At 45.1% G+C, this 25,533-nt stretch overlaps 1 protein-coding gene and 1 long non-coding RNA gene across 4 annotated transcripts in view; one reads left to right on the top strand and one right to left on the bottom strand.

Annotated features, from left to right (window-relative positions):
• hlcs (holocarboxylase synthetase (biotin-(proprionyl-CoA-carboxylase (ATP-hydrolysing)) ligase)) overlaps nucleotides 1-9,915 on the bottom strand; it is a 192,737-nt gene extending 182,822 nt beyond the window's left edge. For all 3 annotated transcript variants that reach the window (XR_009511888.1, XR_009511889.1, XM_059968844.1), the window contains exon 1: nucleotides 9,561-9,915. Coding sequence is in view for 1 of the 3 variants with exons in the window: in XM_059968844.1 (XP_059824827.1) it covers nucleotides 9,561-9,788 (228 nt within the window). In the remaining 2 variants the exon portion in view is untranslated. The remainder of the gene's footprint in view (nucleotides 1-9,560) is intronic.
• Nucleotides 9,916-11,102: 1,187 nt separating this feature from the next.
• The window catches only part of LOC132393506 (uncharacterized), a 251,644-nt gene continuing 237,213 nt past the window's right edge, over nucleotides 11,103-25,533 (top strand). The window contains exons 1-2 of the long non-coding RNA XR_009511892.1: nucleotides 11,103-11,207; nucleotides 18,865-18,987. This is a non-coding gene — a long non-coding RNA (uncharacterized LOC132393506). The remainder of the gene's footprint in view (nucleotides 11,208-18,864; nucleotides 18,988-25,533) is intronic.

Below are 25,533 nucleotides of genomic sequence, written 5' to 3'. Positions count from 1 at the left end.
ATCATCAGAAAAGTAATGGAAGGGGACATCAATAGCGCTATCATGCAGCACCTGCTCGGCAATAACCTGCTTATCAATGCCCAGTTTGGGTTCAGTCAAGGCCACTCAGCTCCGGACATCATCACCTCCTTGGTCCAAACATGGACCAAATAGCTAAATACCAGAGGTAAAGTGAGAATGATAGCACTTGACATCAAGGCAGCATTTGACCATGTATGGCATCAAGGTGTCCTAGCTAAAATGGAGTCAATGGGAATTAGGGGAAAAACCTTCCGCTGGTTGAAATCATACCCAACACAAAGGAAGATGGTTGTGGTGGTTGGAGGTCAATCATCTCATCATCAGAACATCATTGCAGAAATTCCTCAGGATAATGTCCTAGGACCAAACATCTTCAGCTGCTTCACCTATGACCTTCCTTCCATAAGGTCAGAAGTGGGGATGTTAACAGATGACTACACAATGTTCTGCACCATTCGTGACTCCTCAGATAGTGAAGCAGGTCATACACAATTACAGCAGGACCTGGACAATATCCAGACTTGGGCTGACAAGTGGCATGTAACATTTGAGCCACGCAAATGTCAGACATCGACAATCTCCAACAAAAGAGGCTCTAACCATCATCCCTTGACATTCAGTGGCATCACCATCACTGAATCCCATACTATCAACATCCTGGGGGTTACCATTGATAGGACACTGAATTGGTCTAGCCATATAAACACTGTGGTTACCAAAGCAGGTCAAAGGCTAGGAATCCTGCAGCGTGTAATGCACCTTTTGACTCCCCAAAGCCTGTCCACCATTTACAAGACTCAGGTCAGGAATACTCACCACTCCCCTGCATGAGTGCAGCTCCATCAACAATCAAGAAGCCTGACACCATCTAGTATAAGGCTGCCAACTTGATTGGGACTCCTTCTACATCCCTCCACCATCGAAGAACAGTTGCAGAACTGGGGATGTATCCAGATGTGGAGGTACTATCTACAAGATGCACTACAACAACACAAAGTTTCTAAGGCAGCACTTTCCATAGTCACGACCACTACCATCTAAAAAGAAAAGATCAGCAGATACCTGGGAACACCACCACTTGGAAATCGCCCTCCAAGTCACTTCACCATCCTAATTTGGAAACATATTGCCGTTCCTCCATTATCACTGGATTAAAATCATGGAATTCCCTCCCTAATAGCACTGTGGGTGTACCCACACCTCAGGGACTGTAGCAGTTCGGGAAGGCAGCTCATCACCAGCTTCTCAAAGGTAACTAGGGATTAGCAATAAATGCTGGCATAGCTGGCAATGCCCACACCCATAAAGTAAAATAAAAAAAATATGGTTACTTTCTAAAGAATTATTAGAATTTCAAGCAACCGATCACTAAATCAGTAGAGTTGAATATTTTTCACATTGCTGCTATACAGTCAATTATAATACAATACCACACAAAAACTGTAGTTACCGGTGTCCAGAAAATGGATTCAAGAATCAATTGGGTGCGAATCAAACATCATAGGTACATCCAGTGAAGCTGGGATAGAACATGACTAACTACACGAAATAGCTTGCAAAGGAAACCCACAGGGTAAGAAGCAATGTATATTTAAGTCAGCATACTAATACAACAGTTGGAGAAACAAAATATAATCATATCATGGACAGACAGATGAACGTAGATGGCATGGTTACGAAATCCTCAGGTGACACTAAAATTCAGCGTATAGCGAGCAATGAAGGTTACTTAAAAATACACAAGATCTTGATCAATTGGGCTGAAGAATGGCAGATGGAGTTTAATTCAAATAATTTTTGGTAATTCAAACCAGGGCAGGAAGCACACATTAAATGATAGGGCCCTGGGGAGTGTTGTAGAACAGAAAGACCTGTTGGTGGCAGAAATGCTGTTCCGTGAAAGTAGTGCCACAGGCAGATGTGGTGAAGGAGGCATCTGGCACACTTGCCTTCAACGGTCAGAATGCTGAGTACAGGATAACACACGCACAAATGTTTGAGTACAGGAGTTATAGCATTATGTTATAGCAATATGATATATTTGACAGGCATTTGAACAGTTACAGTACATCAATAGGAAAGGTTTGGAGGAATATGGGCCAAACACAAGCAGATGTTTAGCTTAGACAGCTTGGTTAAGCATGGACAAGTGAGCTATGGACAAGATGCTATGGCCAAGTAGTTGTGTATTTAATATTTCAGTAATATTGTAAATATATTGTTTGAGTAAACATTTGTTTAATTTAATGCAGGTTGAATGTAAAAGTATGTGCATGGCACACATCACCACACCACCACACCACATGTGTGCGCCTCAGTTTAAAGTAAAAATGAGCGTACATGAGTTATCCCCCAGCTCTCTTTTTTTTCTTTTCAATTAGTTTTGTGTTTTGGAGTCACAAAACATACAATGGCAATGAGGTACTTTTAAAAATGAACCTGAGACAATTAGCTACCTGCTAGAGTGCAACAAGATGTCTGAGTTTTAAAAAGTGCAGGAGGTTTTCTTCACAAAATGAAAGACAATCAAGTAAACAAAGGGCAGAAAATTGAGATTTCCATGTGTTCATAAACAATGAGCACCTGGTAATAATAATCATTAAAAAAAAATAAGAGCAGAAATAGCTGACTGCATTGGAAAGACTGATGTGTTTGATTACAGGAAAGATAACAGGAACATGAACACTGAACAGATTGAGCAATATTTTAAAGCAAATGAAATAGCCGATGAGAAACAAGTACCAGTGTACAGTGCTGAGTGCACGGGATTTAAAGGCATAAGATTAACTTAGAAATGTAATTGCTCCAACTAAATCAGCTGAAATGAGCTTTGCTAATATCATGAAAGTAACGCAGAAACATTTAGAACCAAAACCATTGTCGACTGCAGAGCACTTTAGGAATCAAAAGGGAGTCCATTTCAGCATTCATTTTTCAATTGAAGAGATTATCTCAGCATTGCCAGTTCAGAAATAGACTTAATGAAGCAATGAAAGATCACTTAATTTGTGGAATCCTACAACAAACCTTTAAAAATAGCTCCTCAATGAAGCACAACTTGCATTTAAAGGAGCAGTTGAAATAGCTGTACCCATGAAACTGCAGACAGAGACACAATTAATTTGCAGTCAGGAATGAAAGTGAATGTGAACAAAATTGCAACATTTAAACAAAAATGTGTCTGGCCGAACAAATTATGTGGCAGGGACTCACATACAGTAGACCAGTGTAGATTTAAAGGCCAAATTGCAGAAAATGCAACAAAGTAGGATACACATAAAGAGCATGCTGGACAGACAAAATAAAGATAAAAAGTCAAAATGAGAACGAATCTGCATGCTCTTGATGAAAAACTTCATCATGTTGAGAGTGACCCAGGACGAAGTAGCCTTGAGAAAACCAACAGACAAGCAATATGGCTTACACCAGAAGTACACAGCAAATTATTTAAAATGGAATTGGATACTAGCTCAGCAGTTTCACTCATTCCACAAAATGAGTTTGAATGAAGCCTGAAGATACCCAGCTAAGAACTCATACTGAAGAAAAGATCATTCCTGTGAGAATGACATTCAAAACAGTGAAATACAACAAGCTACATTATGCTTGTCTGTAGTACAACTGGAGAGCTAACATTGCGGGCTGAGACAACTACAACTTGATTGGAGATCCAGCCACTATTTGCATGCCAAATCCCCTGCAAAAGAGTCAACTGAAAGAGAATTAAGGAAGGGTATTGAATAATGCCACAGCAATGTTCAAGAAAAACTCAAACATATCAAGGGTAATATAGTGTTAAATGAAAATGCCACACCAAAGTTTTACAAAGCTATATAACATCCATGATAAAGTAGTCAGTGAACTAGATCGCATAGAGACTGAAGGAATTCTTTCCAAGGTTGAGAGGAGCCTAGAAGAATGTGTCTGTCAGGATCTGACGTCACCATCAGCCCAGTATTGAAAGTAAATAAATTCCCTCTGCCCAGGATAGAGGGTATCTTTGCAAACTTTTGCAAACTTGAAGTGGAAAACACTTCAGCAATGTGGACTCAGCAGAGGGCTACCTACAGATGGAGATGGAAGAGTCCAAAGCGTTTCTCACCATAAACACGCAAAGGTTTTATCACCATAACAGGCTTATTTTTGGAGCAGCATCTGCACCTGCGCTCTGGCAGAAAGCTTATGGACCAGGTGCTACCCAGGCTCTTCAGGCACTCAGTGTTGTCTGGATGACATTACTGTTACCAGTAAGGATGACAAGGAAAATCTCAAAACAATGTTAAAAAGCCTGGAAGATTATGCCCTCAGAGCATGATGTAACAAAGGTAAATTCTTTAAACTAAGCGTCACTCACTGCAGTCACAGCATCAACCCACGCTGATTACACAAGAGTGCTGAGAAAATTCAAGCAGTGCCCCAAAGAATGTGTCACAGTTGCTGTCCTTTTTCAGGATGTGTCAATTACTACAACAGGCACCTGCCAAACCCGGCTACTGTGCTCCACACCCCCCCCCCCCGAACTCATTACCGCAAACTGGGAAGAAATGACCATGGACAAAGCAGTGTGAGGTGGCTTTCCACAAGACAAGGGAAATGGCGATGTCAGATAGTGTACTCACACATTGTGGTTCACAGCATCCAATGAAGCCTTGCCCTGCATTGTTCAGAATGCCAACACATCCAAAAGGAAAGTGTTCAGAGTCAACTCCAGAGCTGTCAGATCACTTCCTGCAGTCCCAGAGTCAACTACAACCACCAGGGAGCAGGCTCCAGAAGCCGAGATAGTTTCACAGCCACAAGTCTCACCTGCCAAGCAGGCTGATCCCACAAGAGTAAAAAAGCCTCCACAATCATTGAATCTTCAGGCCTGAATGGGACAACTTAAAATTTAAAATGGATGTCCATATAGTAGTTGTATTATATAAACGCAAGAAATTCTGTAGACCTTGGATATCAAAAGCAAAACACAGAAATTGCTGGAGGAAATAAACATACAGTCAATGTTTCAAGTCGTAATCATTCTTCAGAGCTGGAAAGGATGTCAGAATAAAAAGGTTGGGCGAGAGGTAGGAGGATAGCTAAGTCAGTGGTCCCCAAGCATGTGCTACCAGGCCATGTGGAAATGATATGATTTGGCAATATGAAACGATATGAGTCAGCTGCACCTTTCTTCATTCCCTGTCTCGCCCGCTGTTGAACTTGGACACAGGCGCAGTCATTACCCATGCGAGGTCATCAGTCGCCTAAACGCAGTGACACCCTCGCGCCAGGGATCACTGGTCGGCCTCACGCGGCCGGCAAGAATTGCCGTTGGTACTGGCCTGGAGCACAGACAGATGGGCGCCGACTCGCAACCTGTTTAGCACATCGAATGTTCGTGGGGAACCCAGTGCTAAAAAATATTCACAGACAACCTCATTCAGGCTCAGGGTTTCGTTAGTAGCAGAGCAGCTACCTTGCTGTGACCTACTGAAAGTCAACCCTCAAGCCAAACCTCTGTCGGCCAATAAATCCTACCTACAAGGGGGGAAGGCACGCACCCTGTCGCACTCCCCTCGGTCGGTCGCTCTCTCTGGACTGCGACCGCCGCAGCCCCAGTACGGGCACCTCCGGCCCTTACCTTGTCCTCTCACTGGTGTGTTGCAATGATTTTATATGTTCATACCAGGAAAATATGCACCCAGTTTAATATCCAAACGTTACTTAAAATGTTATGATGCTATTGACTTATGAGTTATAATTGACTTATCACTATGTTCATGCGAGGAAAATATGCGCTGTGTCTTTAATATTAAATTCATTAGATAAACCCTTTTAGAAATGAAATTGAGTGTATTAGCCATTTATAAGTGACTTATAGTTGACTTATCACCTATATTCCAGTCATGATTAACACCCCCACCGTTGGCCGGTCCGCAAGAATATTGTCAATATTAAACCGGTCCGTGGTGCAAAAAAGGTTGGTGACCCCTGACATAGGTGATGGGCAAAACCAGGTGAGTAGGAAAGATAAAGGGCTGGAGAAGAAGCTATCTAATAGAAGAGAGTTGTCCAAAGGAGAAAGTAAATAAGGGTGGGCACTGGGGGAGGTAATAGGCAGGTAAGTAGTAAAAGGCCAGAGTAGAGAAGGGGGAGGATTTTTTCTTTTTACCAGAAGGAGAAATAGATATTCACATCATCAAGTTGGAGGCTAACCTGACAGAATACAAGGTATTGCTCCTTCCCCCCCACCCCACCCCGAGAATAGCTTCATTAAGGCACAACAGAAGGCCAGGGACTGACATATCGAAACGAGAATTGGGATTAAAATGTTTGCCAGCAGGAAGTTCTGCTTTTGATGGATGGAGCAGAGGTGATCAGCAAAACAGAGCCCCAATTTACAACGGGTCTCACCAATGTAGAGGAGGCCACATCGGGAGCACTGGATACAATAGACAACCCCAGATTCGCAGGTGAAGTGTTACCTCACCTGGAAGGACTGTTTGGGATTCTGAATGGAGGTGAGGGAGGAGGTGAATAGGCAGGTCGCCACTTGCAGGGATAAGTGCACGGAAGGGTGAATGGACAAGGGAATCATAGAGGGAGCGATACCTACAGAAAGCAGAGAATGGGGGCAAGGCGAAGATGTGTTTAGTGGTAGGATCTCTTTGGAGATGGTATTTTTTGCGGAGAATGACACGTGGATTTGGAGTGACAGGTAAGGTTCCTCTTATCCCCATCTATCACTGTTAAGGCAGCAAGGAGATGGGGTGAGCATAGATGTCTGTGAAATGGAGGAGATGTGGGTGAGGGCAGCATAAATGGTGGAGGAAGGGAAACCCCATTCTTCGAAGGAGGACATTTCTAATGTTCTGAAATGGTAAGACACATTCTGGGAGCACATGCAGCGTAAACAAAGGAACTGAGAAAAGGAAATAGTATTTTTACGGGAGACAGGGCAAATTTATAAAAGTTTGTCTCCAGAGATGGAGGCAGAGAGATCGAGAAAGAGGAGGGAGATGTCGGAAATGGGGCAAGTGAACTTAAGGGCAGGTTGGAAGCTGAGGCAAAGTTGAAACAGCACCAATACAGTCATCAATCTAGCAGAGGAAAAGTTGAAGAACATTAGCAGGGAAGGCTTGGAACATGGACTATTCTAAGTAGCCAACAAAAAGGTTGGCATTGGTGGAGCGCATGCAGGTGCCCATGGCTACCCCTCGAGTCTGGAGAAATTGGGAGGAGCCAGAGGAGAAATTGTTGAGGGCAAGGACCAGTTCTACCAGATGGAGGAGGGTGGTGGTGAAAGGGAGGAGAAATGATTGGTTCTTTTATTGAAAAAGAATTGGACAACTTTAGGGCTTCCTTGATGGGAGACAGAAGTGTATAGGGACTAAGCATCCATGGGGTAAATTAGGCTATCAGGGCCAGGGCATTGAAAGTTACTGGGGAGCTCAAGGGCACAAGCAGTGTTATGGATGTAGGTGGGAAAGGTCTGAACCAAGGGGGACAGAATGAAGTCGAGGTATGAGAGCATGTGTTCAGTGGGGCAGGAGCAGGCAGAGTCAATGGGCTTACCCAGACAGTCAGGTCTGTAGATCTTGGGTAGGAGGAAGAAGCAAGCAATGAGAGGGAACTATGGTGGCAGTTGATGTGAGTTCTCCAGAGTTGCTGAGGTCAATAATGGTATCAGAGATTTTTCTGATGGTCCAGAGTAGGATCTTCTTCAAGGGGTAGGTAAGAGGTGGTGTCTGAGAGTTGCCAACTGGCCTGAACAAGGTAGAGAGGTCAATCAATCACACTCCATCAGCACAGGTTTGATAGCAAGGTTGGGATTGGTGCAGAAAGAGTGAAGGGCAGTGCATTCAGAGGGGGCAAGGTTCGAAAAGGAGTAAGAAGTGCTCAAGTAAAGCCAGATTATGTCATAGAATCAGAATCAGGTTTATTATCACTAGTATGTGATGTGTAATTTGTTATCTTAGCAGCAGCAGTGCCATGCAATACATAATCTAGCAGAGAGAGAGAGAAAAAATAATAATAAATAAAATAAAACATAATAAATAAACAAGTAAATCAATTACATATATTGAATAGACTATTTTAAAACTGTGCAAAAACAGAAATACTGTATATTTTAAAAATGTGAGGTAGTGTCCAAAGCTTCAACGTCCATTTAGGAATTGGATGGCTGAGGGGAAGAAGCTGTTCCTGAATCGCTGAGTGTGTGCCTTCAGGCTTCTGTATCTCTTACCTGATGGTAACAGTGAAACAAGTGCATGCCCTGGGTGCTGGAGGTCTTTAATAATGGACGCTGCCTTTCTGAGACACCGCTTCCTAATGGTGTCCTGGGATACTTTGTAGGCGAGTGCCCAAAATGGGCTGTGTACACAAGTTGAGATGCATTCTACATTGGGTTAGAGTTTATAGCTAAGCAAGGTGGAGGGTTGTGTATTTAATCTTCCAGTAATATTTGAGTAATACAGTAAATATATTGTTTAAATCATTATGGTTATGTGTAAAAGTACATGCATAGTATTCATCTCACACCACGTTATATGTCTGTGTATGAAGTAAAAACTGAACATATTATCTCCCACCTCCCTTGTTTACCTATCAATTATTTTGTGTGTTTTGGAGTTACAAAACATCACAGCTTTATGGCTCTATGAAAACATTTGGTGCTGATAACTTACAAAACAGATCAACAAGCCAGTACTGAAAACAGACAAAACTGATAAGATTTGAACTCAAATATACCAACTCTTCACAGAGGGTCAGAGGAAATCCACCCTGTCAATCCCCCCTCAGAACCTTGTACATTTCAAGCACATTTCTCACATTTTCTTTCATCTTTATCGCCTCTGTGAATATGAGCTATTCTTAGTCCAATTCCTGCAGCTTCCTTATTACGGATATGTTTAAACAACATAAAATACATTCATCAATTCGCAATGTTCTCTGTTAAAGAGGCAGATCCACTGAGAAACCCAAACGTCTTTCTTGTAAAAATGGACATCTAACATACATGAACAGAAGTTTACCAAGTCCCAGACAAAACAGCCATCCACTTTATTTGCATCTAAATTACAAATACCTGCACCACAAAATGTGGATGTGGTTCACATACTAATTGAACCTTTTAAAAAATTCGCTTGAATTAAAGATAAATACACACTGTGCACACACGTGTAATCTAGTTACCATGGCTACAGAGTGCATTTCACTACAAAATAACACGAGAGATTGTGCATGAAGGGGAAAGAGTTGGAATCAATATTTAATGCTCAATTGTTAGTTTATACATTGTTATATTGTTGAGCACAAATTTAATGCAATCATTCCGGGAGGGAGAAAATTCCACGCCCAAAAAGTGGCCAACGATATAAATGCACTATAAAATAGTAAAGTTCAAAAGGACAAAATCTCTGTAAACACTGCTAATGCGGCGAGTGAAATTTCCCTGCCATATACGCAGCTCCAGTAGGGAAGCCCTGATGCGACACACAGGTCACCACATCAAGTGCAATCACAGCAACAAACTTCTTAAGGAGGGAGGAGTTCACCTGCTGGGGCTCGGCGAGGAGGAAAGCCCTGTCGGCGAGCCGGAGACAGATCTTCTCCACTGAGACTCCGGGGCTGCCGCTGCGAGGCCTGGAGCCGCCATCGGGCGGCAGGACGACGAAGGACAGGCTGGCACTGCGGTGGAAACGCCGCACGACCCGGCAGATGACCATGGCATAGCACTTCTGGAAGCGCAGCCAGAGGTAAACGTAACACAGCGTGATCAACATGGCGATGAAAAGACCGTTTCCCGGACGACCCTTCACTCAGCGCTGACTCCGCCCCCTTCCGGGGCTGACCAATCCACAATTAGATCCGCCCCCGTCGTGGGGTCTGGCCAATCCCCGACCACCGAAGTGCCCGAACTAGTTCTGCCTCTTCCACTAGCTGACCAATCGCAACACTCCCGAGCCAGCTCTGTTCCTCGTTAAACGCTCTTAGGTGCCTTCCCTCTGTCAGTCGCGGACAACCTGTTGCTTTAATTACGCCGTTCTGTAGACCTTGTAACTCCACCCAGCCCGGCTGCACGTTGAACACCTTCTCCATGAGTACTCTGTCAGAGTGGGGAAGGACGCTCCTGCTCCGTTCAGCAAGTAAAATACCCTTCACTAACATCTTTCACCACTTGCTGCCTGAATTGATGGATTAGTCGAGTAGTGACAAGGGAGTATATATCGGAGTCTGCAGTCGGAGGCTCCCAGCTGTTTCAAAAGAGCGGCAATCGTTTATTTATTGCGCGGAATAGGCCCCTTCGAGCCGCGCCTCCTCCCAGCAGCCCACCGATTTAATCCTAGCCTAATCACCGAACAATTGACAATGACCAAAGAACCTACCAACTAGTACGCCTTTGTTGGACTGTGGAAAGAAACTGGAGTACCTGGAGGAAACCCATGCGGTTACCGGGGGTGGGGGGGGAATGTACAAACTCGTTACAGACAGCGGCAAGAATTGAACTGGTACTGTAAAGCGTTGTGTCAATAACTATGCTACCCCTATCAGTGCCCAAGAAGAGCAGGGCCAGCTGCCTCAATGACTATCACCCAGTGGCACTCACATCTACTGCGATGAAGTGCTCTGCCAGGTTGGTCCTTGCCTGAATCAACTCCTGCCTAAGCAAGGCCCTGGACCAGCTGCAATTTGCCCAAGAGGTCTACAGTGGATGCAATCTCACCGGCTGTCCACTGGGCCTTGGAACACCCAGACAATAATAATACTGTGCTCTCGTCAGGCTGCTGTTTACTGATTACGGTTCAGCATTTAATACAAACATTCCTTCAGTTCTATTCAAAAAGAACTAAAACCTGGGCCTCTGTACCTCCCTCTGCAACTGGATCCTTGACTTGGTCACCGAGAGACCACAATTTGTGTAGAACGGAAGTAACATCTCCTCGTTGACAATCAACACTAGTCCTGTATATCACAAGGGTGTGTGCTTAACCCACTGCCCTACCCTCTCTAACTCCATGACTGTGTGGCTAGGCACAGCTCAAGCACATCTACAATCTGCTGACAAGACAAATATTGTTGTCTGAATTTCAGCTGGTGACGTGTACAAGAACGAGGTAGATCAGCTAATTGAGTGGTGTCACAGCAACAACCTTGCACTTAGTGTTGGTAATCCGAAGAATTGATTGTGAACTTCAGGAAGGGTAAGTCAGGTGAATGCACATATCAGCTCTCATTGAAGGATCAGCATGTGCGAAGGCAGAACAGTTTCAAGTTCCTGTGTGTCAATATCTCTGAATATCTATCTTGGGCTCAAATACTGATGCAATTCCAAAGAACGTGTGACAGCGGCTATATTTCATTAGGAGTTTGAGTGGAATTGGTATGTCACCAATGACACTCAATTTTGTATACAACACTGGTTGAGAAAAAGCTGCAGAAAGTTGCAAACTCAGCCAGCTCCATCACGGCTACTAGCCTCCCCTGTATCAATTACTCCTTAAAAAGGCATCATCCATTGTCAAGTTCCCCCATCACCCAGGATATGCCTTTGGTGCCATCAAAGAGGAAATATAGGAGCCTGAAGACTCACACTCAGCATTTCAGGAACAGTTTCTGCCCCTCTGCCATCAGATTTCTGAATGGACAATGAACCCATGACCACTTCCTCAGTATCCTTCCCTCTTTTTGCACTACTCATTTAATTTAGCTTTTTAATATTTATTTATTCTAATTTATAGTTTTTATCATTATGTATTGCAATGCACTGCTGCAGCAGAACAATGAATTTCACAATATGCCAGTGATATTAAATCTGCTTTGCATTCTGAGAAAGTATTTCTGAAGTCTTATGGGTGATATGATCTATCTAATGGATTTGGTAAAGTGTGATCAGAGGTTTACTGTTGTGGATGATGATGTGGCAGAGGATAATTGATTTGATTTTGCAGTGCATCGATATTTTGATGCTTTGAGATGCTGTTGGTAGGTTATCTATATCTCCAGGCCATATAGCAGGGTGATTCATCAGACCATCCTCAGCAGTGACCTGGATGCAGTGGTGAAATTCATCACTGTCACAGCTGAATGGCAAAGTACTTCAGGAAGTTTATTGTGAAGGAATCAAGGTAAGGACGGGCCTGAAGATGCACCTCAAGAACAGGTTCTTCCTCTCCTTAAGTCATTATAGCTGGAGATGGTAGTGCGACTAAGCTCCCGCAAAGTGCTCCAATGGCATGTCTCTAATAGCCTCTGACAGCCAAGGCCAGCTTGTGGCCTTCATGTGTGGTTTGGGTACTAAGCCCAGCGGAACAGCTTCTACTGGCAAGTGAAAAGCAAAGACCGGTCACCAGGCAGTTGGGGCTTGTCACCCATGCTCATCGAGGAGAAGGAAAACTCTGATCTCAACCGTTCACTGCATGTTGGCAATGCCCACTGGGGAAGGCTTTAGCAGTACACCCTAAGGAAAAATCCAGAGCTGGAATCCTATGTTGAGTTCAACGCTGACTGGCAACTCCTGCGATGCCTCTGGTGCCAAACTGTGTCAGTCGCTGCCGTTCCTTTAGATTCATCAGTTGCACGGAGAGGGGGAGTCTGCCACATGGACAACAACTTGCTCTCCACATTGTAGTGCCCTGGCCTGCATATCACGTAAACAACTGGGTTGCAACATCTATGATCGACCCTGAGCAATGGAGGGCGTAAACAACTTCCCTCCACCATTAAACTTCTGTGCATTCCATGCACCCATGGACACTACCTCACTATTTTGCTCTCTTTTAGGACTAATTATTTATTTATTATATTTATAACCATATGACCATATAACAATCACAGTACGGAAACAGGCCATCTCAGCCCTCCTAGTCCGTGCCGAGTTATTAATCTCACCTAGTCCCACCTACCCACACTCAGACCATAACCCTCCACTCCTTTCCTGTCAATATTCCTATCCAATTTTACCTTAAATGACACAAGTGAACTGGCCTCTACTACTTCTACAGGAAGCTCATTCCACACAGCTATCACTCTCTGAGTAAAGAAATACCCCCTCGTGTTTCCCTTAAACTTCTGCCCCCTAGCTCTCAAATCATGAACTCTCGTTTGAATCTCCCCTACTCTCAATGGAAACAGCCTATTCACGTCAACTCTATCTATCCCTCTCAAAATTTTAAATACCTCTATCAAATCCCCCCTCAACCTTCTACGCTCCAATGAATAGAGACCTAACTAGTTCAACCTTTCTCTGTAACTTAAGTGCTGAAACCCAGGTATCATCCTAGTAAATCGTCTCTGCACTCTCTCTAACTTATTGATATCTTTCCTATAATTGAACTTCCCTATAATTGAACCAGAACTGTACACAATATTCTAAATTTGGCCTTACCAATGCCTTGTACAATTTCAACATTACATCCCAACTTCTGTACTCAATGCTCTGATTTATAAAGGCCAGCGTTCCAAAAGCCTTCTTCACCACCCTATCTACATGAGACTCCACCTTCAGGGAACTATGCACTGTTATTCCTAGATCTCTCTGTTCCACTGCATTCCTCAATGCCCTACCATTTACCTTGTATGTTCTATTTGGATTATTCCTGCCGAAATGTAGAACCTCACACTTCTCAGCATTAAACTCTATCTGCCAACGTTCAGCCCATTCTTCTAACCGGCATAAATCTCCCTGCAAGCTTTGAAAACCCACCTCATTATCCACAACACCTCCTACCTTAGTATTATCAGCAAACTTACTAATCCAATTTACCACCCCATCATCCAGATCATTTATGTATTTTACAAACAACATTGGGCCCAAAACAGATCCCTGAGGCACCCCGCTAGTCACCGGCCTCCATCCCGATAAACAATTATCCACCACTACTCTCTGGCATCTCCCATCTAGCCACTGTTGATATTTATCTTATTGTAACTTATAATTTTTATGTAGTGTACTGTAGTGCTGCCATGAAACAACAAATTTCATGACACATGTCGGTGATAATAGACCTGATTCTAATACCGAATAATACATATTTTCCATGGAGTTGTGACCTTGATTGTGTGTTTCTGCACACTGCGGGGAGTCTGTACCATCAATTGCAGGACATGTCACTCTGGGTCTTGGACAATATAGACATTTTTTAATCGAGTGAATATGCTTTTATGTATGTTTTGCACCTTGGCCCCAAAGGTACGTTGTCTTGTTCAGCTGTATCTATGTATGATAATTAAATTGATTTCATTTTGATTGTCATAGTAGGTACTGAGAAGCAGAGGCAAGATGGTGAATAACCTCAGGAAGTTTAATATGTGGCTTATTCTCTTAAATGTTTCTGTGAAGGAATCAATGGTTCTTGACATTTGGCCTTCAAATGTGTGTGTGTATGCAAGTGTCCCCTGTGTGCGTTGATTTGCATCTGAGGACCCACTGACAAACACTAGCATAATGCACAACAGGAGACCAAGTCCAGTCATCATTAACCAATGTGTGTGGGGAAAAAATAGGCCTTACCCTAAAGACAAAGGCCCTCACTAGTTTGACTCTGCATCTTCCCCCATTAAACCCCCTATAATGTGGCCTTGCAGATTGCCCATCCCCACGCACTAGTTATTTATTGAGATACAGCTCAGAGAATGACCCTCCTGACTCTTTGAGCCATGCCGCCCTGCAGCCCCCAATTTAACCCAGGACAACTTGCAATGACCAGTTAAATGTCTTTAGACTGTGGGAGGAAATTGGAGCACCCAGAGAAAACCTGCACAGTCACGGGGAGAACGTACAAATCCAGTGGCAGGAATTGAACCCGTGTCGCTGGTACTGTAAAGCCTTGTGCTAGTCACCACACTACTGTGCCATCTAATGATTTGGATGTGGCAACCAAATGTAATATTTCTAAGTTTGCCATTAACACAAAGTTGGGTGGGGTTATATGTTGTAAGGAGGATACAAGTAGTCTTCAAAGTGAGTGAGTGGCCAAAGACCTGGGTTCAATTCTGACCCAGAATGCTGTCTGGAATTTTCACATTCTCCCTGTGACTTTGTAGACTTCCAATGGGTGCTGCAATTTTCTCCACGTATTTAAGAAGTGCAGGTTGCACTTAGTGTGTAGATGAATGGTGGAATCTGGATGAGATTAATGAAAATGTGACTAAAGTTCAAAAAAATGGTGTAGACTCATGGGCCCATGAGCCTGTGTCTGCCTTGTATCTCTCTGAAGTTAAGTGAATAAGTAAATACAAGGCAGGTGCAATATAACCTGAAGTTATCCATTTTGATAGGATAATAAGATGACTTCAGTAGTTCAAAGAGACAGTTCAGCACCAGCTTCTCAAGGGTAATTACATGCTGGCTCAGCCTGCAAAGAGCCCACATTCCTTGATTATTTACATTAAAAAATCAATCTTTGCAACCTTTATTGCAACTTCTCTGTGGCAATTCATTAATGTATTTATCCTTCCTTAGATAAGGAGACCGAAGCTATACACAATACTCCAGTTATGGTTTCACTAAGGCCTTTGATTGATAGTAGTTTGGAAACTTTGCTCCAGTACTCATCATCTCCTGAAACTAAAGCCACAAGTCATAGGAGAAGAATTGGGCCATTCAGCCCATCAAGTCTGTGCTGTCGTGGCTGCTTTATTTTCCCTCCCAAAGCATTTGTCGTATTAACTGCATGCTTAAGCTGAATGCATGCCTTCAGTGACTGTTGCACCAGAAGCCTCTCTTATGGTATAATAATAAAAAACTGGAGGAATCCAACATCAGGCTTCATGTATTAAGGGAACTGGAGACAGTCAAAGTTTCAGGTTGAGCCCCTTCATACTGTATTGTTTCCCTTGGCTGGAACAAGGGGTCAGAGTTTCAGTATATAGATTAAGGTATCTAAAACTGAGATGACGAGAAATATCTTCGTTCAGTGGGTTATGAACTTATAATATTCTTTACCTCAGGAGACTATGCAAAGTAAGTCACTGAGATTTCTAGGCAGAAAAGGCATCAAGGAGTATGGATAGAGACAGGGAATATGATTGATTTGAATACGATAACATGTTTCAAGAGCCAAATGGTCTACTCCTGCTCATATTTTTCTGTTTATAATGACTATTAAAACTTTAAAAGCCACTATTCCATTACCCCAGCTTCCAAATGTTAGTGTCATCCCTTTATTCTTTCTTAAAACTTGCATTGACCTTTATTGATGCAGTGCAAGGAAAGGCTGGAGGAAGCTAATATTCTCCAATCAGTTATCCAAACCAAACCAAACTGAATAATTGCACCAATGCTTTCTACTTTCTCAGAAGTAGAGTGGAGTCAAATGAATTTTTTTGCAGTTCTTCATTTTAAAATAAAATTGTTTAATGGTATATTTCACAAAGAGTTCTCTTCTGGCAGCTGCCCTATGGTATATGCAAGTTTTGTCATTACAAGTCCCCTGCAATCCACCTTCCACAGGGAATGTCTTACTTCCTTTATTCACCAATAACTTAATTTCCAGTGATCCGTCAGCTAAACAAATAAAGTTTGTGAACAACATCACTAATTACCAGAGATGATGAATCCAAGTACCACTAATAGGTAAACAAGTTAGTGTCCTGGTGCAATCGCAACAACTTAGAGCTGAAAGGCATGGAGATGCATAACAATTTCAGGAAAAAATGTAAATCTATACTTTAACATCTAATCTTATTTTAACATTATTCTTCACTTTTTATAATTGTTGAAAGTTAGTTGTTTTTTTCCCACACAAACCGCCACAGAAAACCCCTAATACATATAAATGTATTTATGGCAAATAAAGTTGACGCTTGATCCCTGTTAGATTCGTGCCATCTCCTCTCCCTGCAATACACGTACATTCCACCAGGTGGCTACAAGGCAAGCACATTAGGCGGCTGAAAAAGCTCGCTGAGGACTGCTGATAATTTAAATGTGTTAGAGAAAGAAAAGATAGGTTTTGAATAATTCACTGTCAAATGCTCGTTTTTGTAAAGTCGATTGATTTTGATAAATATTGGAAATAATTTAAATCCCCGCACTTCTGTTGGGTTTATTTTGATTCTTTCCCAGTAAGGCACTTCTCTTAATGAACAAGGATGCCATGTGAAGGGAACTAAACTGCAATATGGTGATAACAAGGAACAAATACATAAAGTACTGGATTAATGGAAAGGTCATACAAAGTGAAAGACAATTGAGATAAAAGAGAGAGAAAATATAATTTGCATTTAGGAAACTTCCATTCATTTTTGTCCAAGAATAAGAGCGCATATTCACCCTCATAGAATAACAAGTTAGTGATGTTGGTGTCCAGCACCTTTAACAAATCTCCCATTTCCAGTCATATCATCAGTTGCAGGAAACCTTCTATAAATGTTCTTTCTCCCATTCACTTTACCTTTGAAATAATGCTCACCACCAATCTCCTGGATGCTGTTCTTTTGTCTACTATTCTAATATCTCTACTTATAGCCTAATGTCATTTATTGATTGACATTGCCATTGAGAAGCTTCTTGGAGCATGGAGATATCTAAGTCAACCAGCAGAGCTGTAGCTGAGGCAGCAGAGACAGGATCATCATGGGTGTGGACTAAGTACGTCCAGAGGGACAGATAGTCGGACAGTGTATCCATCTTTTGTAAACTCTTCAGTAGCTGCATAGATACCTGAAGAGTAGACTATCTGTTGGATGGAAGCAACCAACAACTCTGGTAGAGGCAGATGCCAAGTTGTTAAGCTCACCAGTGGAAGGTGGTGCTTTAGCACTGCTGGCCCACCACCTCGAGGGAGTCTTGATCATAAGTGGGCCGAAACTCCTGAAGACAGGTGGCAGATCAGCTGATGATCCACTGATGACAGTTAACATCTTAGTCCATGTGTATTTTCACTATTGTTGAAATGGAGTTGTTATGATTGTAATGACTAAATGATATTTTAGAAACTGAAATTTTCATGTTCTGTCTCAAAGCCAATATAAATATAATTAAAAATCCAGACCAACCCAATCAAGGTTGCAAAACATTGCAGACGCTAGAAATGCAAATTAAAAATCAGAAAACACTGGAAATGCTCAGCACGTCAGGCAGCATCTGTGCAGAGATGAAAACAGATTGGTTCTTTTCAGTTCTGTGATCTCTTATCAGAACTCGAATGAATCAGAAGACACATGGGGCAGCACTGTAGTGGAGCATTTAGTGTAATTACAGTTCCAGTGATCACCTGCTGATTCCTACCGCTATCTGTAAGGAGTTTGTATGTTCTTCCCGTTATCGAGAAGGTGCTCTGCTTTGTTCCCACATTCCAAAGATGCACAGGTTCAGGTTAGTGAGTTGTGGGCCTGCTACGTTGACACCAGAAGCAAGCATCACTTGCTGTCCCAGCACAATCCTGTTATTGTTTTGGTCATTGATGTAAAAAGACACATTTTGACTTTTCAATGTTTCAATGGGGAAGTGCCAAATAAAAGTTATATTTTAACTTGTGAGAAAGGGGAGAACAAAGGGAGTGTGTCTGGCTCTGTTCTGATTACAACATCTTTCACTCTAGTGCTTTTTTGCTGCCTTGGCAACATCCACACACCTTCTCTGCACTACCTCCATTATGAACACACCTTTTCCATAGTATAGTGATCGGAATTCTACACAAGCTGTGAACCATTTAACATAATCCACAGTTCCAGTGTAACCTACCCAGTCCTACCTATATTCTATGCCTCGCCTAGTCTAGTAAACCCCTGTGTTTTTTGTAGATCTGTTTCATTGATCTGTGCTGCTGCCCTTATCGATCTGTTTGGGCTGGAAAATCCTGGTCTCAGCTGAAAAGGAAAAGCTTCAATTTACACAGCATTTGTTGTATGTGATAGGTCCACTTCAGGATAAAAGAGGATTTATGCATGGATCCAGAAGAAGTATATGAGCTCCTTAAAGATCACTTCACATCAGTCTTCACCAAGAAGGAGGTGGATGATGGTGAGGATAAGGAGAGGGTATGTTAATATACACTCCATTCTCATTCGCCAGAGAGTAATGAATCCGAGGAATTTTGATCCAGGGTTAGGGTATGCGGATATTGGGGAGGGAGGATCAGATGTGCACCCACGTTGAGGATATTGGGGAGGGAGGATTGGATGTGCACCAACATGCAGACATTGGGGAGGGAGGATCGGATGTGCATCCACGTTGAGGATATTGGGGAGGGAGGATTGGATGTGCACCAACCTGAGGAAATTGAGGAGGGAGGATCGGATGTGCATCCACGTTGAGGATATTGGTGAGGGAGGATCGGATGTGCATCCAGGTTGAGGATATTGGGGATGGAGGATCGGATGTGCACACACTTGAGGATATTGAGGAGGGCGGATCAGATGTGCACCGAGATGAGGATATTGAGGAGGGAGGAACGGATGTGCACCCACATGAGGATATTGAGGAGGGAGGATCAGATGTGCACCCACATGAGGATATTGAGGAGGGAGGATCAGATGTGCACACACATGAGGATATTGAGGAGGGAGGAACGGATGTGCACCCACATGAGGGTATTGAGGAGGGAGGATCGGCTGTGCACACACATGAGGAAGTTTGGGAGGGAAGATCGGATGTGCACCCACATGCGGATATTAGGGAGGGAGGATCGGATGTGCATCCACGTTGAGGATATTGGGGAGGGAGGATTGGATGTGCACCAACCTGAGGAAATTGAGGAGGGAGGATCGGATGTGCATCCACGTTGAGGATATTGGTGAGGGAGGATCGGATGTGCATCCACGTTGAGGATATTGGGGAGGGAGGATTGGATGTGCAACAACATGAGAAAATTGAGGAGAGAGAATCAGATCTGCATCCACGTTGAGGATATTGGGGATGGAGGATCGGATGAGCATCCACGTTGAGGATATTGGGGAGGGAGGATCGAATGTGCACCCATGTTAAGGATATTGGGAGGGAGGATCAGATGTGCACCCACATGAGGATATTGTGTAGCAGGAATCGGATGTGCACTCACGTTGAGGATATTGGGGAGGGAGGATCGGATGGGCATCCACTGAGGATATTGGGGAGGGAGGATTGGATGTGCACACACTTGAGGATATTGAAGAGGGAGGATCGGATGTGCACACACATTGAGGATTTTGGGGAGGGAGGATCGGATGTGCACCCACATGAGGATATTGGGGAGGGAGGATCGGATGTGCATCCACGTTGAGGATATTGGGGAGGGAGGATTGGATGTGCACCAACCTGAGGAAATTGAGGAGGGAGGATCGGATGTGCACCCACATGAGGATATTGGGGAGGGAGGATCGGATGTACACCCACATGAGGATATTGGGGACGGAGGATCGGATGTGCACACACTTGAGAATATTGAGGAGGGAGGATCAGATGTGCACCCACATGAGGATATTGAGGAGGAAGGAACGTATGTGCACCCACATGAGGATATTGAGGAGGGAGGATCGGATGTGCACCCACATGAGGAAGTTTGGGAGCAAAGATCAGATGTGCACACGTTGAGGATATTGGGGAGCAGGAATCGGATGTGCACCAACGTTGAGGATATTGGTGAGGGAGGATCGGATGTGCATCCACGTTGAGGATATTGGGGAGGGAGGATTGGATGTGCACCAACATGAGGAAATTGAGGAGGGAGAATCAGATCTGCATCCACGTTGAGGATATTGGGGATGGAGGATCGGATGTGCACACACGTTGAGGATATTGAGGAGGGAGGATTGGATGTGCACCCACATGAGGATATTGAGGAGGGAGGATCGGATGTGCAACCAAATGAGGATACTGGGGAGCGAGGATCGGATGTGCACACACGTTGAGGATATTGGTGAGGAAGGATCAGATGTGCATCCACGTTGAGGATATTGTGGAGGGAGGATCGGAAGTGCATCCACGTTGAGGATATTGGGGAGGGATGATCGGATGTGCACCCACATGAGGATATTGGAAAAGCAGACTCGGATGTGCATCCACGTTGAGTATATTGGGCTGGAGGATGGGATGTGCTACCACATGAGTATATTAGGGAGGGAGGATCGAATGTGCACCCACATTAAGGATATTGGGAGGGAGGATCGGATGTGCACCCACATGAGGATATTGGGAGGGAGGATTGGATGTGGACACACGTTGAGGATATTGTGTAGCAGGAATCGGATGTGCACCCATGTTGAGGATATTGGTGAGCAAAGATCGGATCTGCACACACGTTGACGATATTGGGGAGCAGGGATCGGATGTGCACTCACGTTGAGGATATTGGGGAGGGAGGATTGGATGTGCACCCACATGAGGATATTGGGAGGGAGGATCGGATGTGCACCCACGTTGAGGATATTGGGAAGGAGGATCGGATGTGCACCCACGTTGAGGATATTGGGGAGGGAGGATCGGATGTACACCCACATAAGGATATTGGGGAGCAGGGATCGGATGTGCACCCACATGAGGATATTGGGGAGGGAGGATCGGATGTGCACCAACATGAGGAAATTGAGGAGGGAGGATCGGAGGTGCATCCACATTGAGGATATTGGGGAGGGAGGATCGGATGTGCACACACTTCAGGATATTGGGGAGGGAGGATCGGATGAGCATCCATATTGAGGATATTGGGGAGGGAGGATCGGATGTGCATCCACATTGAGGATATTGGGAAAGGAGGATCGGATGTGCACCGACATGAGGATATTGGGGAGGGAGGATCGGATGTGCACCGACATGAGGATATTGAGGAGGGAGGATCGGATGTGCATCCACGTTGAGGATATTGGGAGGGAGGATCAGTTGTACACCCACATGAGGATGTTGGGGAGGAAGGATTGGATGTGCTCCCACGTTGAGGATATTGGGGAGGGAGGATCGGATCTGCACCCACATGAGGATATTGGGGAGCAGGGATCGGATGTGCACCCACATTGAGGATATTGGGGAGGGAGGATCGGATGTGAAACCAAATGCGGATATTGTGGAGGGAGGATTCGATGTGCAACCAGTTGAGGATATTGGGAAGGGAGGATCGGTTGTGTACCCACGTTGAGGATATTGGGGAGGGAGGATCACATGTGCACCCACATGAGGATATTGAGGAGGGAGGATTGGAAGTGCACACACTTGAGGCTATTGGGGAGGGAGGATCGGATGTGCATCCACATTCAGGACATTGGGGAAGGATGATCGGATGTGCACCCACATGAGGATATTGGGGAGGGAGGATCGGATGTGCATCCACGTTGAGGATATTGAGGAGGGAGGATCGGACATGCACACACGTTGAAAATATTGGGAGGGAGTATTAGATGTGCACCCACATGAGCATATTCAGGAGGGAGGATCGGATCTGCAACCACATTAGGATATTAGGGAGCAGGGATCGGATGTGCACCCACGTTGAGAATATTGGGGAGGGAGAATCAGATGTGCTCCGACATGAGAATATTGGGGAGGGAGGATCGGATGTGCACCCACATGCGGATATTGGGGAGGATCAGATGTGCACCCACGTTGAGGATATTGGGGAGGGAGGATCGGATGTGCACCCACATGTGGATATTGCGGAGTGAGGATCGGATGTGCATCCACGTTGAGGATATTGGGGAGGGAGGATTGGATGTGCACCAACCTGAGGAAATTGAGGAGGGAGGATCAGATGTGCATCCACGTTGAGGATATTGGGGAGAGAGGATTGGATGTGCACCAACCTGAGGAAATTGAGGAGGGAGGATCGGATGTGCATCCACGTTGAGGATATTGGGGAGGGAGGATCGGATGTGCATCCAGGTTGAGGATATTGGGGACGGAGGATCGGATGTGCACACACTTGAGGATATTGAGGAGGGAGGATCAGATGTGCACCCACATGAGGATATTGGGGAGCAGGGATCGGATGTGCACCCACATGAGGATATTGGGGAGCAGGGATCGGATGTGCACCCACATGAGGATATTGAGGAGGGAGGATCGGATGTGCACCAACATGAGGAAATTGAGGAGGGAGGATCGGAGGTGCATCCACATGAGGATATTGCGAAGGGAGGCTCGGATGTGCATCCACGTTGAGTATATTGGGCAGGAGGATGGGATTTGCTACCACATGAGGATATTGGGGAGGGAGAATCGGATGTGCACACACTTGAGGATATTGAAGAGGGAGGATCGGATGTGCACACACATTGAGGATTTTGGGGAGGGAGGATCGGATGTGCACCCACATGAGGATATTGGGGAGGGAGGATCGGATGTGCACCCACATGTGGATATTGGGGAGGGAGGATCGGATGTGCATCCACGTTGAGGATATTGGGGAGGGAGGATTGGATGTGCACCAACCTGAGGAAATTGAGGAGGGAGGATCGGATGTGCATCCACGTTGAGGATATTGGGGAGGGAATATCGGATGTACACCCACATGAGGATATTGGGGAGGGAGGATCAGATGTGCACACACTTGAGGATATTGACGAGGGAGGATCGGATCTGCACACACATTTAGGATATTGGGGAGGGAGGATCGGATGTGCACCCACATGAGGATATTGGGGAGGGAGGATCGGATGTGCACCCACATGCGGATATTGGGGAGCGAAGATCGGATGTGGACACACGTTGAGGATATTGGGGAGCAGGAATCGGATGTGCACCAACGTTGAGGATATTGGGGAGGGAGGATTGGATGTGCACAACATGAGAAAATTGAGGAGGGAGAATCAGATCGGCATCCACGTTGAGGATATTGGGGATGGAGGATCGGATGAGCATCCACGTTGAGGATATTGGGGAGGGATGATCGGATGTGCACCCACATGAGGATATTGGGAAGGGAGGCTCGGATGTGCATCCTCGTTCAGTATATTGGGCGGGAGGATCGGATGTGCTACCACATGAGGATGTTGGGGAGGGAGGATCGGATGTGCACCGACATGAGGATATTGAGGAGGGAGGATCGGATGTGCATCCACGTTGAGGATATTGGGAGGGAGGATCAGTTGTACACCCACATGAGGATGTTGGGGAGGAAGGATTGGATGTGCTCCCACGTTGAGGATATTGGGGAGGGAGGATCGGATCTGCACCCACATGAGGATATTGGGGAGCAGGGATCGGATGTGCACCCACATTGAGGATATTGGGGAGGGAGGATCTGATCTGCACCCACATGAGGATATTGGGGAGCAGGGATCGGATGTGCACCCACATTGAGGATATTGGGGAGGGAGGATCGGATGTGAAACCAAATGCGGATATTGTGGAGGGAGGATTCGATGTGCAACCAGTTGAGGATATTGGGAAGGGAGGATCGGTTGTGTACCCACGTTGAGGATATTGGGGAGGGAGGATCACATGTGCACCCACATGAGGATATTGAGGAGGGAGGATCGGAAGTGCACACACTTGAGGCTATTGGGGAGGGAGGATCGGATGTGCATCCACATTGAGGACATTGGGGAAGGATGATCGGATGTGCACCCACATGAGGATATTGGGGAGGGAGGATCGGATGTGCATCCACGTTGAGGATATTGAGGAGGGAGGATCGGACATGCACACACGTTGAAGATATTGGGAGGGAGGATTGGATGTGCACCCACATGAGCATATTGAGGAGGGAGGATCGGATCTGCAACCACATTAGGATATTAGGGAGCAGGGATCGGATGTGCACCCACGTTGAGAATATTGGGGAGGGAGAATCAGATGTGCTCTGACATGAGAATATTGGGGAGGGAGGATCGGATGTGCTCCGACATGAGAATATTGGGGAGGGTGGATCGGATGTGCACCCACATGCGGATATTGGGGAGGATCAGATGTGCACCCACGTTGAGGATATTGGGGAGGGAGGATCGGATGTGCACCCACATGTGGATATTGCGGAGTGAGGATCGGATGTGCATCCACGTTGAGGATATTGGGGAGGGAGGATTGGATGTGCACCAACCTGAGGAAATTGAGGAGGGAGGATCAGATGTGCATCCACGTTGAGGATATTGGGGAGGGAGGATTGGATGTGCACCAACCTGAGGAAATTGAGGAGGGAGGATCGGATGTGCATCCACGTTGAGGATATTGGGGAGGGAGGATTGGATGTGCACCAACCTGAGGAAATTGAGGAGGGAGGATCAGATGTGCATCCACGTTGAGGATATTGGGGAGGGAGGATTGGATGTGCACCAACCTGAGGAAATTGAGGAGGGAGGATCGGATGTGCATCCACGTTGAGGATATTGGGGAGGGAGGATCGGATGTACACCCACATGAGGATATTGGGGAGGGAGGATCGGATGTGCATCCAGGTTGAGGATATTGGGGATGGAGGATCGGATGTGCACACACTTGAGGATATTGAGGAGGGAGGATCAGATGTGCACCCACATGAGGATATTGAGGAGGGAGGAACGGATGAGCACCCACATGAGGATATTGAGGAGGGAGGATCGGATGTGCACCCACATGAGGAAGTTTGGGAGCGAGGATCAGATGAGCACACACGTTGAGGATATTGGGGAGCAGAAATCGGA

This window comes from Hypanus sabinus, chromosome 4 (genome assembly GCF_030144855.1).
Source record: "Hypanus sabinus isolate sHypSab1 chromosome 4, sHypSab1.hap1, whole genome shotgun sequence".
Taxonomy (NCBI): Eukaryota; Metazoa; Chordata; class Chondrichthyes; order Myliobatiformes; family Dasyatidae; genus Hypanus; species Hypanus sabinus.
The sequence above is the reverse complement of the archived record's forward strand: the minus strand, read 5'-3'. Positions and strand labels throughout refer to the sequence as shown.